Source organism: Myxocyprinus asiaticus, chromosome 10, assembly GCF_019703515.2.
Source record: "Myxocyprinus asiaticus isolate MX2 ecotype Aquarium Trade chromosome 10, UBuf_Myxa_2, whole genome shotgun sequence".
NCBI lineage: Eukaryota > Metazoa > Chordata > Actinopteri > Cypriniformes > Catostomidae > Myxocyprinus > Myxocyprinus asiaticus.
In genome coordinates, this window is record NC_059353.1 from 7,895,950 (window position 1) to 7,913,366 (window position 17,417).

The following is a 17,417-nucleotide window of genomic DNA, read 5'->3' on the forward strand; positions in this document are numbered from 1 at the left end:
TGTGTTGTAGCATGGCAGTCTTTTAGATGCCAGCAACAATAGTAAAAACAGGGCGAGCTGTCCTGTGTTACATGGGAGATGTCATGCTCTTGTTCCCGGCTCACAACGGCGGGGAAAGCGAGAAGCAAATTCCTGACAAATTTAGTCAGGGGTGTCACTCCACAGACAATGGGCTGCCCATACACCTGCCAATTGTGTGGGCAGAGATCCTTGTGGCTGGAGAACCAATTCATGGTGCAGCACTTTTAACAAGCACAGGAAAGGTGGCAGCACCAGAGACCTGGACTCTTCACTGAATAGGGAGAACGTCAAGTCATAATAAGCTGCCCGTGCAGCTCTGGAAGGAACAGCCACGGTGGAAAAAGTCAGAGGTATGCTCATGCCTGACAGGTAATTGTTAGCGATTTAACATACCCCTCATCAAAATCTCTGCCAAACATGATCGTATCATGTGTGTCAATAGTGGGGCACAGATAGTCACGGCAGTACTGAACAAGCAAAGTCATTTGAGATGGAGGAGAGGAGAGACGCAAGGCTTAATGGGACAACAAATTATCCTCAAACTCTCTGTGCTCTATATTCCGTCCTCACACACTTCCCTTGTGTGGTCTCTCGGGAGCCGTCAAAGGAGTAATGCAGGAGGAGAGGGAAGTGGCTTCGGCTTTGTCATAACGAACCGGAAGAGAAAAAATCTGATGAAATGGAGCTCTGCTCCGGTTTATCTGCTTGTGATGACGCATGCATAGGGGTGGAGCGCCACCTGCGAATGAGATTGCCGTGATTTTAAAGGGTTTCAGAGATCGTCAGTTCTGAGAAGTTCCCATAGCACCAGATACTGAAGCAGCTTCAGTAATAAGTTCTTCCTCACAAGGACAAGAGCCCACCCTGCTACAAAGACCAGCTTACCCAGAATGCAATTCCCATGCTGGTCTAAGCTGGTTAGTGCTGGTTTGCTGCTGGTCTATCTGGTGCACCAGCATAGCCCTGCTTTTCACCAGCAAAACTTAGCTGGTGAAGCAGGTTGACCAGCATGGTCTTTCTTATGAATCTGGTTAAGCTAAAGCCTGGCAGGGTCACCAGCACGCCAGCATCCCTTGCTGGGGGACCAGCACCCAAAACACAATATAAGCTGGTGAACAGCAATGCTGGTCTTTTCAGCAGGACAGTGAAAGTCAGTGAGAATTTTTATACCTTTTTTTCAAAACCTGCCTGTGATGTTCTACCTGTATTAATTACAATAGAATAATCACTAGTATTATCACAAATAACAGACTTTTATGATGCGATAAACATATCTGCATCTTTTAAAAACAAAAATATGTGATTTCTTGGAGAAAACAAATATATTTTGTGTGTCAGTGAACACAAGTTTATATCCTGTCTTTCCACACTTGCCTAAACAGGTCCTAGTGCCACCAATCTCATCATAGGCTCGATTGCAGGGGCCATCCTGGTGGCAGCTATAGTCCTGGGTGGGACAGGCTGGGGGTTTAAGTAAGCAACAGTCTGCATGTCTTATTCTTATAGGTAACACCATACCTGCAGCTTACACATGCCACGATTTGGGTTTCTGCTGTAGACGCTGCACTAGGAGAGAGATCCTCTGCAAAAGCCAACATAACAGAGTGAAAAAACTGAGAGTCTGTGCCAAGTAATGCAAAACTCTGCAGCAGAACCTCAAACCAGCTTGAAGGGCCCAGCTGAAATCCTGACCTGCATGTTAAAGTTACACATCACCATCAGCAAGCCTCACAGTCTGGCATTTACACCACAAGCTGGGCAAGCTGAATATACATGGGAAAATCTCCTTTTTTTTTTCTAATGTCAGGAGTAGATTTTTCAGAATCTGATTTCAGACCATAATGTAGTGAATTTCAATGTAACTGATTATTGAATTTAGCTACAGCATTTTACTGCTGTAACCTTTTTGGACTCTATCAAATGTTTGTGGCTTAAACAACAACTAACTGATCTTTCACACCAGTTATATGCTGGTTGCCTCATACAATGTTTTACTGGTTTTCTAACTCTCTACAATGAATAAAAGAGCATATTCATATTTAAAGGGATATTTCACCCAAAAATCAAAATTATTTTACAGTATAATGTACTCACCTTCATGTTGTTCCAAACACATATTATTATTCTTTTTCTTCCGAGGAACACAAAGGAAATGTTTAGGGTGCTCATTTCCAAACAATAAAAGTGAATGGGAACTGATGCTGCCAAGCTCAAAAAACACAATAAAAGCACTTTAAAAGTTGTAAATTACTGTATATTCCATGTCTTTTTAAGCCAAAAAATAGTCTTCTGAACAGACAGATTTAAGTTGTTATTTACTGAAAATCTTCCTTGTAGCTCTCAAATCTCATTCGCACTTCTACATATTCAAACAGGCATGTTTTGTTCTATATATGCTAACTCAAATGAGATTTGAGAGATTTGGCAGAGGGAAATATTTTCAGTGAATGATGACAAACTTCAGTCTGTTCTTCATAGAAAGCTATTGTATGGATTAGAAGACTTAAAAAAATAGTGCACAAGTCATACGGACTACTTTTATTATAATTTTATGGTGCTTTTGGAGCTCAACAGGGTATGTCCTCATTACCTTTCATTGTACCAAAAGGAACAGCATAAACATTCTTTTAACTTAGATTTATGCATTTGGCAGACACTTTTATCCAAAGCGACTTGCTCAAGGTATACATTGTATCAGTTTATGTGTTCCGGGAAATCGATCCCATGAATTTGATGTTGCTAGCACCATGCTCTACCAGTTGAGCTACATGAAACCAGTTGAGCTACAGCAACTTTGGCTTTTGAGTTTCGGGTTTGGAACAACATGAGGATTAGTAAATAACAAATGCTGAGAGAATTTTTATTTTTGGTTGAAGTATTTCTTTAAGTGATAAAGCAAGCAGGCTTAGGAAATGAAGGAATGTGGCGAGATGTCATCATAACCCTTACACTCTCTTTCAGTCCTGTGTAAACTCAAGAGGAGAGCAGGGTATCAGCCTTTGTGCCCATGACATGTGCTCTTCACTCCCCGTGGTTGGGAGCACTAGGATCTGTCTCCTTGTGGAGGGGCTGGCTGGCACACCCACCTAGTACAGCCCTGGTCTACATGACCACTTCCAGATAAAATGGCATCTCACTCTCTCATACAATTGTCCCATGCATGGGGGTTTTCAGGAAAATCCTTTAAGCTTCGCAGTTGAAGGGTCATCTACTGATGTCATCTGAAGGAGCGATCACATTGATAGTGACTACATTGTGGGAAGTCGCCAAGTTGTTGTTCTTTTTGTTGCTAGTTAGCGTTCCAACTCGTCTCCAACATCTAATTATACCAAATGAATTCCACTGTCTGCATTCCATTTGGAAGTCGGTACATAGTGTCACTGCTTATTTGCATAAAGATGAAATCAGCTCAACTGTGCCAGTGAAATGGCGCCTTAAAATAAAAAAGTATGACTTCCAGATGCTTTTTTGCTGCAAATTGCTGTCAGTATGAATGCCTCCTAAAGGTGTGTTTACACTGACAGTTATAAAATTGTAAGAGGTTGCCAAGTCGCTGTACTGTTGGTTGCTAGTAAGCGTTCTCAACTTCTCAACTGCAGTTTTCAAATGTTTCTTGCAGTAAATCATGTGTTCCACTGTCTACACTATTATCTTGTTGCTGCATTGAGTTGCTGAGTTGCAGTTGCATCGACACTGTTACTCAGATGCCTCAAATCACCAATTCTCATTGAAAATGAATGATTTCTGGCCTTTGTCCCTGCATATCGCTGTCAATGTGAACGCACTTTAAGATCTACCCCTTCTGAACATCACATGTACACTTAGCGTGGTATGTTCATCTTGAAGCAATCTCATGCATTCAGTCCATTTCTGGGCTGCTAGTCTATCGTTGTTCGTCTGCTAATGAAAGGCATGGCGACACAATGCTTTTCTCTGTAGTGAAGATCTTTCTGCTTCAGTTCCACAATGTAGATTGTATATACAACAGAGTATGTGAGTGGAGTGGAGCCACAGCAGTTTCCTCTTCCTGCATTCCTGCACACTATAATCGCTCCACTCAAACTCCACTCTGGGTCTTCCCATTTACTGGTCTTTAATAGCTCCCCTCACACTGGTGAGAGACACCACACGTTCACGTCATAGCAATATTTGCACCTAGTTTCCATTGTAATATGTTTGTGCATGTCTGGGCACAATATGTATTAAGTAGGGCTGCCAAATTAACTAATTAATTGAATGTGTTTAATTATTTAAAAAACAAAACAATGCAATTAATCATGCCAAAAGTATGTATTTCCTACCATCTGAGTAATTCAAGCTTTAAGCACATGTAACTTTGTGTTTTAATGAGCCACATCAGCAAGGGCAATCAACATACCTAAACAAACCTCACAAGCCGCAGAGCCACAGAATGAGAGATACTCACACAGGACGTGTTCTTGACAGCTGGACGAATCACAACAGAATGCAGGGATCTCGAGATGCAATTTTCAAAGTTGCAACTACTTTTAACTTGAGACAGTGTCCTAAAAATGTGCCTAGTTATGACACTGAAAACCAGTGAGGCGCTACAAAAGCATCTGTCTGACACGTATGCGATTAATTCTTTTTAATTAATCGGAAGTCATGTAATTCATTTGATTAATAATTTTCATCAATTGACAGCAATTGTATTATGTGAAATCATATTTGCTTCCATTCAGTTGCAAGAGTGATGCATTCGTATGATTTTATTGTTCAAAATTTAATATAGACTACAAATCTGAGAGGAAAGAGTGACATATTACCCACCTTCAGATTTTATTTTGATTTCATCATGTTTTTCTCGACACATATTTTCCATAATTCCACAACAAATTGTTAGTCACCCCATCCACTCATACGTTCAGCCTGTTATAGGCCTTTAACATGTTTTATGCTTGGGATGAAGCGTAGTGATGGAAAGTCCGATTCTTTTCCACAAACCGGTTCTTTCGAACAGTTCGTTTCAATGAACCCTTTCAAAAAAACATTTCACAGTTTCTTTTACGTCATCGTGTAATGATATCACTGTACATAATGCTAATACCCCAGCATTGTGGAAAACATGCTCAAACACATTCAATAAAGCCATATGTAAGGGCACATTGCTGATTGTTACATTTTATCAGGGTTGGGGAGTAACGGAATACATGTAACGGGATTTCGTATTTAAAATACTGTATTCCACTACAGTTACAATTTAAATCATTGGTAATTAGAATACAGTTACATTCAAAAAGTATTTAGATTACTGAAGAGATGTTACATTCATATGAGCAGACAGAGAAGTAAGTTTGAAGTAAATCTGGAGCAGAAGAAATAGAAATAAATATTGTGTAAATTGTCAGATTTACGCTAAGCTAAAATGCTATTTCTAGCCAAAATCATATTCTTGATAATATTTTTTTTTATTGTTTTCCTGTAAAAATATCTAAAAATCCTTAAAACAAGATCAGTTTGATTTATCTTGTTTTAGAAACAACACTGCAAAAGATATTTAGGTTTTTCAGAGAATATGTATTTTGTCTTACTGTACTGGCAGAGTTTTTATAGTCAAAACAAGTGAAAAAAATCTACCAGTATTGAATAAGTAATCCAAAGTATTTAGAATACATTACTGACCTTGAGTAATCTAAAGGAATACACTACAAATTACATTTTACAGCATGTATTCTGTAATCTGTAGTGGAATACATTTCAAAAGTAACCCTCCCAACCCTGCATTTTATTCAGTTAAGTTAAAATTATAAGGGTGTTTATTGTCATCAGTGTTTCATTCAGTGATCTTACATCTTGGATAAGTTTCCTACATTTTTGCACCTAAAGCACCCAATACTGACACTGATAAACAAACGTGGATATTCTACGTGTCTAAAGCATATAAAGTGAATAAACTTGTCTTAATCAACTCACCTTTTTACAAACCGTGATCATAACAACATCATATTTAATCAGCAATCTCTTGACTGAAATGTTTCATCCCCTCATTTAAGTCCTCGGTTCATGCATGCTCATCAGCAGCTCACTCATCAGTTCTCAGTATTTCTAACATGTCCAAAAAAGGCGATGCTCAGTTCAGTGTACTGATGACTCAAAAACTGCTGTGATCGACTCAGTGTACTGTTGACTGGAGAACTGTTGTGACCGGATCATCATCATAAGGAACATACACCATTTGGCTCATTTCAAGTCAGAGTGTCAGGCACGTCCAAGAGACAGTTTAAGATAGAGTAAAGTGGATCAGTGTTGATTCGAGACGCAAACTGTTTCAAATGATTCAGTCCGATTTGGTGAACTGGTTCAACTCATTCACTGAAAAGAACCGGTTCAAAAGAATGATTCGTTCACAAACTGGACATCACTAATGAAGCAATATCAACATGATCCTGAAGCGAGAAAGAACCCTGATGCTCTGATTTAAAAAAAAAAAAAAAAAACACTCATCACTCCAAGCAGGGATATAGCTGCAGACATAGCTCCAAAAAGGGGCATGAACATCAAATCACCATTAAAGATATACAGAGCCCCTAACCTAACCCTTTCCCTAACCTTATCCGTGAGTGGATGTAATGCCGCCCCCCCCCCCCACACCCCTTGGAGATTCTGGGACCTACTTGTCCCACTCAGCTGTCACTACGCACTGCTCACATACTGTGTTATGGTCCATGTGTGAATGGTAAGGTTGATTTAATGTAGAATATCATGCTTTTTAATTGGATTTCGTGGAGCTGAAACAGTCACAGTTATGGTGCAATTCATTTTGATAAACAGCAATGTATTGTTTGCCAATAAATGTTTTCTTCCCTCTTCTTCCAAACAACAAGAAACGTGAAACGGCGAGGATATGATCCAAGTGCTTCTGCCATCTAGTGGACGGACAGGAACGCTGCTCTGCAGAGCTTCTGTACTCAGCTGGGCTGCTGTTTTTGCTGCTCTTTTCTGGCATTAGTTATACTTGAAAATAGTATACTGCCTTACAAAGTGAAAACGCAGTAACTACACCAGCATTAAATTAAATGGCTTCAAATTTTTGTTTTGTTTTTTCATCCATAGATAATAAAATAGTCTCACTCTGTTTTTTTTTTTGTTTTTTTTAACTGAGCAAATAGAGTCAAACCTAACCCTAACCAACTTGATTTCACTTATTACTTAATTTTGAAAAAATGTGTAGTTACTATGTTTTGCCTTTGCAGGGCAGTATACACAATAGTGAATAATTCAACCAACAATACCTTAGTTATGTAGATCCACAAATTTTATAAACAACACTTTCTCTCAAAAAGCAATCTTTATTGACATCTCCTCTCCCCAACCAGCCAAGCAGATCATCCTTGCAGAAGCATGACATCACAAACACATAGCTTGACCGTGACACCCCAATTGAAGGTTTTGCATGTCTAAGCAAATGCCAATAAACAGCTGAAAAGAGCATTACAATCTATGAAGAGATTAAACCCATTGCATAACAGCTAATTGTTGCAAACAAGATCTGAAACACCCATCATTCATTTTTATTTGATAGAGTTAGTTAATAGCTGCATGCCTTATGCCCAAAGTATACCTCAGTTAGACGCAAACACCAGACGTCTGCGTACGGGACGGGTGACGTAAATTTCATCATCAGCAGAGTGCTCAAGCACTGAACATATGCATGTATGCACACGTGCCTGGAATTATTTGCACTAATTAGTGGGCCCACAATATGGCTCGTTGCATTAAAAAAGAAGTGCAAGAAGAAGATGCAAATACAACAGGAGATGAAGGTGGAAACAACAGCTGTGGATAGCCACATTAAGAGCACGTGTGTGAGGAGGTCAGGTCAAATCTGCAAATGTATAACTCGAGTCTGAAGGACTATAAAGACATCTTTAAAAGTAAAGTATCTCATAGCAGCTGTAGTGTGCATGCGTCAACCACCTGTTTATGCGCACAGTTAAAATGAGTAAACATTGAAAGGCTAAGCAGGGGCACAACTACACATATGTTGAGGGGTATACAACATCAGTGTTGGTGCATCCTCCCCCACCAATACACACACACTACAACACAGATAAAAGGCCAAAAATCCATAGGCAACTTTCGTGACCTTTGGAGCCCTTTTTAACTTTATGAAGGTGACAAAATATTACACACCTAGAACGGAACCATTAATAACTTAACACTTTTCAAACTGCTTCAAAATGTAACAAATATTACAATTCGGAACAAAATTTAAAAAAACAAAAACAAATGAAAATGTATAAATAAATTTAAAAAAAATTAAATCAAGAATTCAATAAAAAAGTTACAACTTAATGTGATGCCAATTATTTAATTCAAACTTTTATATTTAGAATTTAGTTTAGAATGTTTATACGAACAGTCATGTACATAGCAATGAAACCTTTTAGTTATAAAAAACTAATTATAAATTTAATTTTATCTGCATCGTTATTTTCCATCCAAACAGAAAAATAAAGAAGAGGCTTAATTGTTCAACATGACTGATTCTGAAGCAAGCCTCTCCATCACACATTTCTTTGCCCAATTTCTTGGATTTTGTCAATAATTGATCTAGGTGTTGTTTAATCATTCCTGAGATAATTTACTCATGCCACATCCAATGGTTTCTCACGTCATGTTTGACAGCGAGACAACAACAGGCAAAGGTAGGAAAGCACAGCAACATTAGTTATGGTTAGAAAGAGGAGCCCAAGTTTGGGTTGGACATGGCGTAGGGTCAGTTAACAACTTTTTAAACAAGCTTTTCTCTCTAAATGAAAAGCAATTGAACGCCCATCCCAAACATACGGCGACTTTTTGCATAACTCTGACAGTAAAGATACTCGTAAATTGGCAACATTATGCCGGTTTCACATATCCTCCGTGAGCGGGGTGTGAGCAGCGCGTTTTCATTTTGGCGCCTATGTTAGCTGATTACACCCTTCACATTGCAAGCGTGAGTCGCGAGGTGAAGTGTCCCAGACGCAGCAGTGAGCGGATAGTTTTGCCGCCGAGCCTATTTTTTGTTGTGCGTCTCACACTGAACTCAGTGGCTCTGGGTACAGTAGAAAACTAAAATAATCAGGAGATTTTAGAAAAGAAGCAAAAACAAACAAACAATATTTAAACTGAACCAACTATACACTACAATTTATTGGTCTGCATACAAACAAACACAAAATAACTAAACAAAGGAAAGAATAAATAAATAAACTGCAGGACTGTTGCCCGTATTGTTTATTTACAGAGACAGTTTAGAAGAGACTGGTATTAAAATTAATTGGAGAAATTGGAACGCCCCCTTACAGGTAAAAGAGCCAATCACCTTTTAGATAAAGACATTGCCTGTCAATCAACTCAAGAATGTGCATGCACATTAGCTGATCCAGCCTGAAAAAAAAGTGTTTTTTAGCATAATCTGAGGTAAAGCAGCACAATTTATGATACTATTGTTGTCAGATTTTACTGCTGATTTTAAATATGTTCTTTGATCGTAATATTGACCAACCATTTTGGAAATTTCAGTCTTTCCACATTCAAGTAGATAGGAGCTGTACTTTTATGATGCTTGTTTACAAAGAAAATTGCTTCCCAGCTTGCCCGAGAGCATTCCAAATGTGACCGCCAAGTGGACTGACTTGCCTTGAAAGGGGCTTTGATATATTAAGCAATCATGACCAAGTACGCTGATAAACAAGTGCAAGTGACTGCCTACCGTTGCTGTATGAACCTTGAAAAGAGAAGCGTCCAATGTGAAATCCCAAATGCAATGTGTTGCTCACGCCACGCTCATGCCCTGTTCACAGAGGATATGTGAATCCGGCATTAAATGTCGGTTAACTTCAAGACTTTCTTCAAGATCTTCAGTGATAAAGTGATAAGTTAAGCCTACAAATAACTCTTTATCCACTTGGGCATTGTTTTTTTAATTATAATGTAGTGTTTTTCATTTTCCATCTTTGTTTTTCTGTTCAGCGCTCCAGGCCAGAATGCATTCCCCCTCTGAACATTTTTGTCATGTGACAGTCAGAGCAACTTCAGTAGACAGAGTGTGAGTGGTAGCTTTGTAGTTACTTCTTGATAAAATGAAATAAAAATAAAATAAAAATGCATATTTGAACACATTTAAAATGCTAAGAAAATTTTAAGTTAATCAAATAAAAGTTAAATAAAATACATTCTTTCATTATTGTTTAAAATTGTGCTTTTATTTATTTGTAAGGCATTACAATTAACCAAAACAAACCCCCACCTTGTGTGGTGCCCCTATGAGTTGCGTCTGTTGCATTCCCCATTTTTGCGCCCCTGAGGCTTAGTGTCCGACAGTATGCATGCGCTAAGCATTCACGGAAAAAGCAAAGTATACTTTGGGCAGAAGCCTGAACGTGCATTCATTAAACCGTTTCATGGGGTCCTTAATTGAAGTTGATGCTGTTGATGTTCATTGACCCCACCCATGGGTCTGACTTAAATTAGTTCAATTTACTTAAATTAGTTCACATTTACCATATAGTGTGCTGTTCAAAATTTTTCATAATGTTGACAAATTATACATCGTTATTATGTCAACATTATTAACTATTTTTTGACTAGAATATATAGTATATGTGAACTAATTTAAGCAAAGTGACATCAGTTCTGGGTGGGGTGGCATGCACATCAACAGGTTGAACTATAGCATCACTTTATATACTTACTGATCATTTGATCATTTTTATTAATTTTACTGTTTTTCAGAATGTTTTCATGTTTATTTTTGACGCTGTGCACTGAGTTATCTGTTAGTAATCTGCCTTTTGCTGTCAACTGGGGCTGTGCGGTAGGATGTACGTGAATACATCTACTGATGCTGTATGTCACCATCTACTTTAAATTAGGAGCTGACTCTAAGCAAAAGATCTAAAGTAAAAATGTATATGTTTGGATGTTATACAGAGCACTTTACTGTTATGTTGTTTCCCCTGTAAGGTTGAGGTAGCATTATAACAACATTAAAAACACCTGCAATAATTCTGATCCTTTAAATATACTGTGTTTTATCTGTTAAACTTATCCTACCACCCAATTGTAGCTGCTGACCCAATCTGTTTCTCTGCTTTTCAATACATTATAATCAGACCTATGGTCTTTGTTCTCCATCTTGATCTCCTTCAGTTCTCAGTGCTGACCCTACTGGAAGTGATTGCTTTTCTGCATGAATTCATTATAACGGGCTTTATTACTCTGTATGTATGAAGTGAGTGCCCAAACCCATAGGAATATATATATATTCGAGATTTATCGACGAGATTTTGCTGTACTAAATGTGCATGTCAGCTACAAAATGTTTATTTACTATGCGAACGAATTTGTTGCACAAAGAAAGGGTTGAAAGCTGCCCCTGTTTTTTGTTTAGCCATGAGTTACAGTATGCTGTGCTTGACATATCAGAAAAAAAAAAAAGAAAAAAAAAAACTTTGTTGCTCATTATCCTTTAATAAAAAATAATGAATGTATTCCCTTTTCTTAAAAAGATCAGCTCATTTGGCAGGAAAAAAAAAAAATCCCAATTACTTTTAAACAGATTTTGGACACTTGTCTCCTATATTTTCTCAGTTTTTCATTTGCACTGTTATTGAGCCTAAATGTACCTGCATTTACCTGCTGCTGTTACTCATAGAAATACATCATGCATAAGAAAATAAGCCATCAAAATAAACAATAAAATAAACAATATTTCGTACTTCTGTGTCTGAGTTCATTTATTTGTGTATTCTGGGTGTCAGTCTTTCAGCTGATAAAACATTAAAAACACAGCTTTCCAAAAATGTCTGAAAAACAAGCCATTGTGAAAATTATATGTGACCTAGGACATGTAGACAGTACAGTGTTTTGAACAGACTGTACTTCTGTTCCTCGTGCCTCGTTTTTATTGACATCAAATTTACCGTCAATGCACCAAAAAATTAAAGACGATGTATTAATGGAAAAAGTATTAGAAAAGTTCAATTTCACAGAGCTGGTTCCAAACAATTATAGAATATACTAGAAATGATGAGATTACACTTTATAGTTGTCAGAGCAGAAGAAGACCGAATATGGAGGAACCCAAATGCAGGTTTATTAATACAAAAGAAAACACAGGTAAACACCAATTGAAAAAACTGTAATCACAACAATGAAGAAAATGGCTTAGCACTTCGAATAAATCACAGTAGGATCAGGAACATGATCTGGGTAGCTCAAGACGAGACTAGACAATGAAAAGTGTTTGGTGTGTCCATGATGAGTTGGAGCGGGGGAAACGAGGGAGCGGAGCCTGACGAGGGTGTACGCAGTACCATCTTCCAGGAGCAGTGGCGGAGGTGGAGGCAGACCCTCATCAGGTTCTGGGAAGGAAGGAGAAAGAGAAGGCAGGTGAGGTTTAAGGAGAGAAACATGAAAGGAGGGAGAAATGCGGTAGTGGGCTGGTATTGCTAAACGGTATGTGACTGGGTTGATCTGTCTAATGATGGGAAATAGGCCGATGTATCTGGGACTTAGCTTTTTGCATGGAAGACGGAGATGGATGTCCCTGATGGAGAGCCAAACCTTCTGCCCAGGATGGAACTGGGGAGTGGCAGAACGTCTGGTGTCAGCCTGGATCTTCTGATGTCGGACAGCACACTGTAGGTGAGTGTGGGCAGCATTACAGGTATGCTCCCTGTTCTGGAACCAGTGCTCGACCGAAGGGACTCCCAAGGACTCTCCAGACCAGGGAAACAGAGGGGGTTGGAAACCAAGCACACACTGAAAGGACGTGAGGCCAGTAGAAGGATGAAAGAGGGAATTCTGTGCATATTCGGCCCAAGGAAGGTAGCAGCTCCACTCCTGCTGGTTGTGGCAGTAGGTGCAAAGGAAGCGACCAATCTCCTGGATCTTCCTCTCAGTCTGGCTATTAGACTGAGGATGGTAACCTGAGGAGAGACTGACAGAGACACCAAGGAGGCTAAAAAAGGACTTCCATACCCTAGAGATGAATTGGGGCCCTCTGTCAGAGACAATGTCTTCAGGTAGCCCAAACTTTCTGAAAACATGATGGAAGAGTGTTTCGGCAGTCTCCATAGCCGTGAGGAGATCCTTAATGGGGACAAGACAAGAAGCCTTGGAGAATCGATCGACCGACCACTAGAACACATGTGTGGCCTTGAGAAGGATGGAGTTCAGTTATGAAATCCACTCTGAGGTGGGACCATGGTCGTTCTGGAATGGGGAGAGGTTCAAGCTTGCCAGCTGGGAGATGATGTGGTACCTTGACAATAGCACACTCAGGGCAGGAGCAGACGAAATTTGAAATGTCTCTAGAAAGCTGAGGCCACCAATATTTTTTGCAGACAAGAGAGGGTATGGGAGATTCCTGGGGGTGGAGCCACTCGAGGAGCCGGCAGTGTATTGAGGAAGGGACGAAGGTGAGACCAGGAGGGCAAGCTGAGGGAGTAGGTTTAGTAGTGGTGGCCTGGGTGATACACTGCTTTAGATCCCATTGAATAGGGCTGATGATGGTGGAGGAGGTAGAATGGGTTCTGGTGTGCATGTGGTTTGATCAGGTGAGTGGAGGCGGGAGAGGGCATCCGCCTTAACATTCTTGGAGCCCAGGCGGTAGGTGACGGTGAAGTTGAATCTTGTGAAGAATAGTGCCCAGCGTGCTTGTTGGGGATTGAGTCTTTTGGTTGACTTTAGGTACTCTAGGTTGTGGTGGTCAGTGATGACGGTGAATGGGTGATGAGAGCCCTCCAGCCAGTGGCACCATTCCTCAAGAGCCAGCTTGATGTCATAGTTGCATTCTGCAGGAGAAAACTTCCTGACCAGGTTAGGCTTATTTTTCAGGAGGTTGGTGAGTGGTGCGACTACCTTGCTGAAGTTATAGATGAACCGTTTGTAAAAGTTAGCAAAACCGAGGAAGCTCTGCAAATCCTTCACTGTAGATGGTTGGGACCAGGAGGTTACTGCCTGTACCTTAGAGTTGTCCATCTGGATGCCACTGGGACTGATGATGAAACCAAGGAACAGGATGGAGGATTGGTTGAATATACACTTTTCAGCTTTGAGGTACAGGCAGTGGACGCGAAGGTGTTGTAGGACCAGTCTTACATGATGGACGTGTTCTTCAAGGGAAGATAAGGATATCATCGATGTAGATGATGACGAATCGATGGAGAATGTCACAGAAGATCTCATTCATGCAAGACTGGAACACTGAGGGGGCACTGACCAGTCCATACGGCATAACCCGATATTCATAGTGCCCACTGGAGGTGAAGAATGCGGTCTTCCACTCGTACACCTTACAGATGCGAATTAAGTTGTAGGCACTATAAAGATCAAATCTTGAGAAGATGTTTGCCCCTCTCAGTAGTTCCAGGGCCGCATGTACCAGGGATAAGGGATAACGGAACCTCCTGGTGATGTCATTGAGGACACTGTAATCGATACAGGGTCAGAGACCTCCATCCTTCTTGGCCACAAGAAGCTTGAGGCGGCTGGTGAAGTGGATGGACAGATGTAACCTTGCTTCAGGGCTTCCTCTACATACTCATCCATGGCCTGTTGTTCAGGAAGAGACAGAGGATAGGCTCTTCCCTGGGCAAGAGTTGCATCCAGAAGGAGGTCAATGGCACAATCCCAAGGATGAGATGGAAGTTTTTGAACCTTTTGCGGGCTGAAAACATCAGCAAAATTCCCAGTAGGTTGGAGGGATGGAGGCCTCAGGAAGCACTTAGGCAGTGGAAGGACACAGAAGGGTGCTGGTGGATGGGAAGTGACAGGCATTTTGAGAAGCATTGTTCGCCCCAGGCAGACACATCATGGGTTGACCAGGAGATAACAGGATTGTGATGGAGGAGCCATGGGAGACCAAGAACAATATCTGCAGTGGAGTCAGGGAGAACAAGAACAGGTAAAGATTAAGTGTGGAGGGCACCAACATTGATAGTGATGGGTTCTGTCTGGAGGGTTATAAATCCTGCACTGATTGGTTTTCCCATCACTGAGTGAATGGGAAGGGGTTTGGTGACTGGGAAGGCCTGGATGTTGAATTGGTTAATGATGGAAGACAAGATGAAGTGTCCTGCAGGGCCAAAGTTGATAAGGGCATGTATAGTATGAGAAGATGAGGTGGAGATAATAATGGTTAGATGGAATGGACTGAAGTGTGTAGGTTCACAGGTGATGGAGCTTACCAGAAGCTTGGACGGAGTTGGTTGGACGGAACAGCAAGGAATCAGGTGGTCTGGCGCTCTACAATACAGGCAAAGGTTGTTATTAAGTCTCCTCCACTCAGCTGGTGTCAGATGGGTGTAATTCACTTGCATGAGTTCCTCGTGCTTAGATATGGTGACGGGCTGTGGAATGGTTACAAGTTCCTCAGAACACCGCTGGAGGCATAGACCAATGTGGATGAAGTGCTGAATGTGATATTCCAATCCCAGTGAGTCATTGACACCGGCGACGTGTAATTGGAACCTACTATTCAGCCCCTGGCGAAAGCGGGTAAATAACGCAGGTTCGTTCCAATGGCTAGCAGCAGCAAGAATGCAGAAATGAAGAGCATAACTGGAGATGGACAGACTGCCCTGCTGAAGCTGACATGGACATCATGGGTGATGGGACCTCCCTGTTTCCAGAGGGACTCCACCCACTGGAGGGCCTTCCCAGTGAGAAGAGAGATGATGAAAGTGATTTTGGAGCATTTGGTGGAGAATTGTTGAGGCTGCATCTCAAATGCCAGCGAGCACTGGAGCAGAAAGCAGCTGCACTCTGCAACACCCGCGTAGCTTGTTGGGATTGTGAGGGAACTGGATGACAATGGAGCAGGATGAAGGAGCGACTGAACGGGATTGGGTGGTGGAGTGGCTGAAGATGTAGCATTTGGGTCGTGACTGGACTGGGTAGAAATGCCAGGCTGGGCTTGAAGAATTTGGTCCAGGAGATGCAGAATCTCGCAGATCGTCTCCCTGTGTTGCTGGAGCTGCTGTTCGTGGACCGCCAGCCGATCTAAGGGAGACGCCGATTGGGTTCATGATGTTGGTCTAATCTTCTTTCAGAACAGAAGATGACAGCAGAGTATAGAGGAAACCAAATGCAGGTTTATTAATACAAAAGAAAACACGGGTAAACACCAACTGAAAAAACTGTAATTAAAACAATGAAGAAAAAGGCTTAGCACTTTAAATAAATCACAGTAGGATCAGGAACACAATCTGGGTAGCTCAAGATGAGACTAGACAATGAAGAGTGTTTGGTGTGAGTATACATAGAGTTCATGATGACATCATTAACGGTAGTAAGGTGTGGATGATTAGAATTCAGGAGAGTTGGAGCAGGGAAACAAGGGAGCGGAGCCTGACAAGGGTGTGACAATAGTGTAGTAAACATTATAAAGTAGGGATGCACCGATCCGATACCTGGATCGGTATCGGCTCTGATACTGACATTTTTAACCGATCGATCCAAATCTCGGTTCTCTCTAATGGTCGTTACTGTCAATCTAAAAAAATTACATAAAAGAACCAGAAATGCAGCATTGTAGTAGTCCATATGACTCATGCATTTTATTCATAAACTCTTGAAGACAAATGATAGTTTTGTGAATCGCAAAGGACTGTGTTTAATAAATAAATACACAGTCTGCATACAGCCCGCTTCACTGAATGAGCGCTGTTCTGTTGACACACACATGCTGCTATTATTAGCTTTCAGAGCAGCGCAATATGTGAGTGCTCCACACAAAAAAACATCTCAGATGCAGGTGCTTGATAGTTCTTTTAGCTTAAATATCCATTGAGAGTGGCACCAGTGGAGCATTTGACCAGTTTTTGAATGAAAAGTGAATTAAACTACTGTGAACTAGCCTACAAATAAACACTCAAAAGTCATCCTGGACTGTTCCGCCAAAATAAGAGGGTTTTTAAGTTAAGAAATTATGACTGAAATGTTTTATTTTTGTATTATTTTTTCATAATAAAATTCTAATATTTTCTATTATTATTATTATTATTATTATTAAAGAAATTAATGAAATATATTATTTTTGTATAGTAAAATTCTAATAGTTTTTAATAATAATATATTTTATTATAAATTCTATTATAAAATGTTGAACTAAAAATTACAATAATATTTAAGTTGACTGGGTTCCAAAAAATAAATGTGTGATCAACTTAAGTGAACAAAAAATAAATCTGAATCCAGATACTAGTTGAACTGGATTATTTTCTATTAGATACTTCTACTGTACTTAATTTTAATTTTGCTGCTGTATTATCCAGTAGACTTTGTGATGGAAAATTTTGAGTTAAGTATAAAAGATAGCTAAGAAGTTGCAAAGAAGGGTCTGTGCAAGTGGAATCTTTTAAGGGGAACTGGAAAATGGGAAC

General features: G+C 40.2%; 1 protein-coding gene across 3 annotated transcripts in view; it reads left to right on the top strand.

The window, feature by feature from the left end:
* The window catches only part of LOC127447264 (disintegrin and metalloproteinase domain-containing protein 23), a 91,612-nt gene extending 79,866 nt beyond the window's left edge, over positions 1 to 11,746 (top strand). For all 3 annotated transcript variants that reach the window (XM_051709033.1, XM_051709035.1, XM_051709034.1), the window contains 2 exons: positions 1,404 to 1,494; positions 6,867 to 11,746. In XM_051709033.1, coding sequence (XP_051564993.1) covers positions 1,404 to 1,494; positions 6,867 to 6,912 — 137 coding nt within the window. In that variant the 3' untranslated portion in view covers positions 6,913 to 11,746. The remainder of the gene's footprint in view (positions 1 to 1,403; positions 1,495 to 6,866) is intronic.
* The last annotated feature ends 5,671 nt before the right edge of the window (positions 11,747 to 17,417 follow it).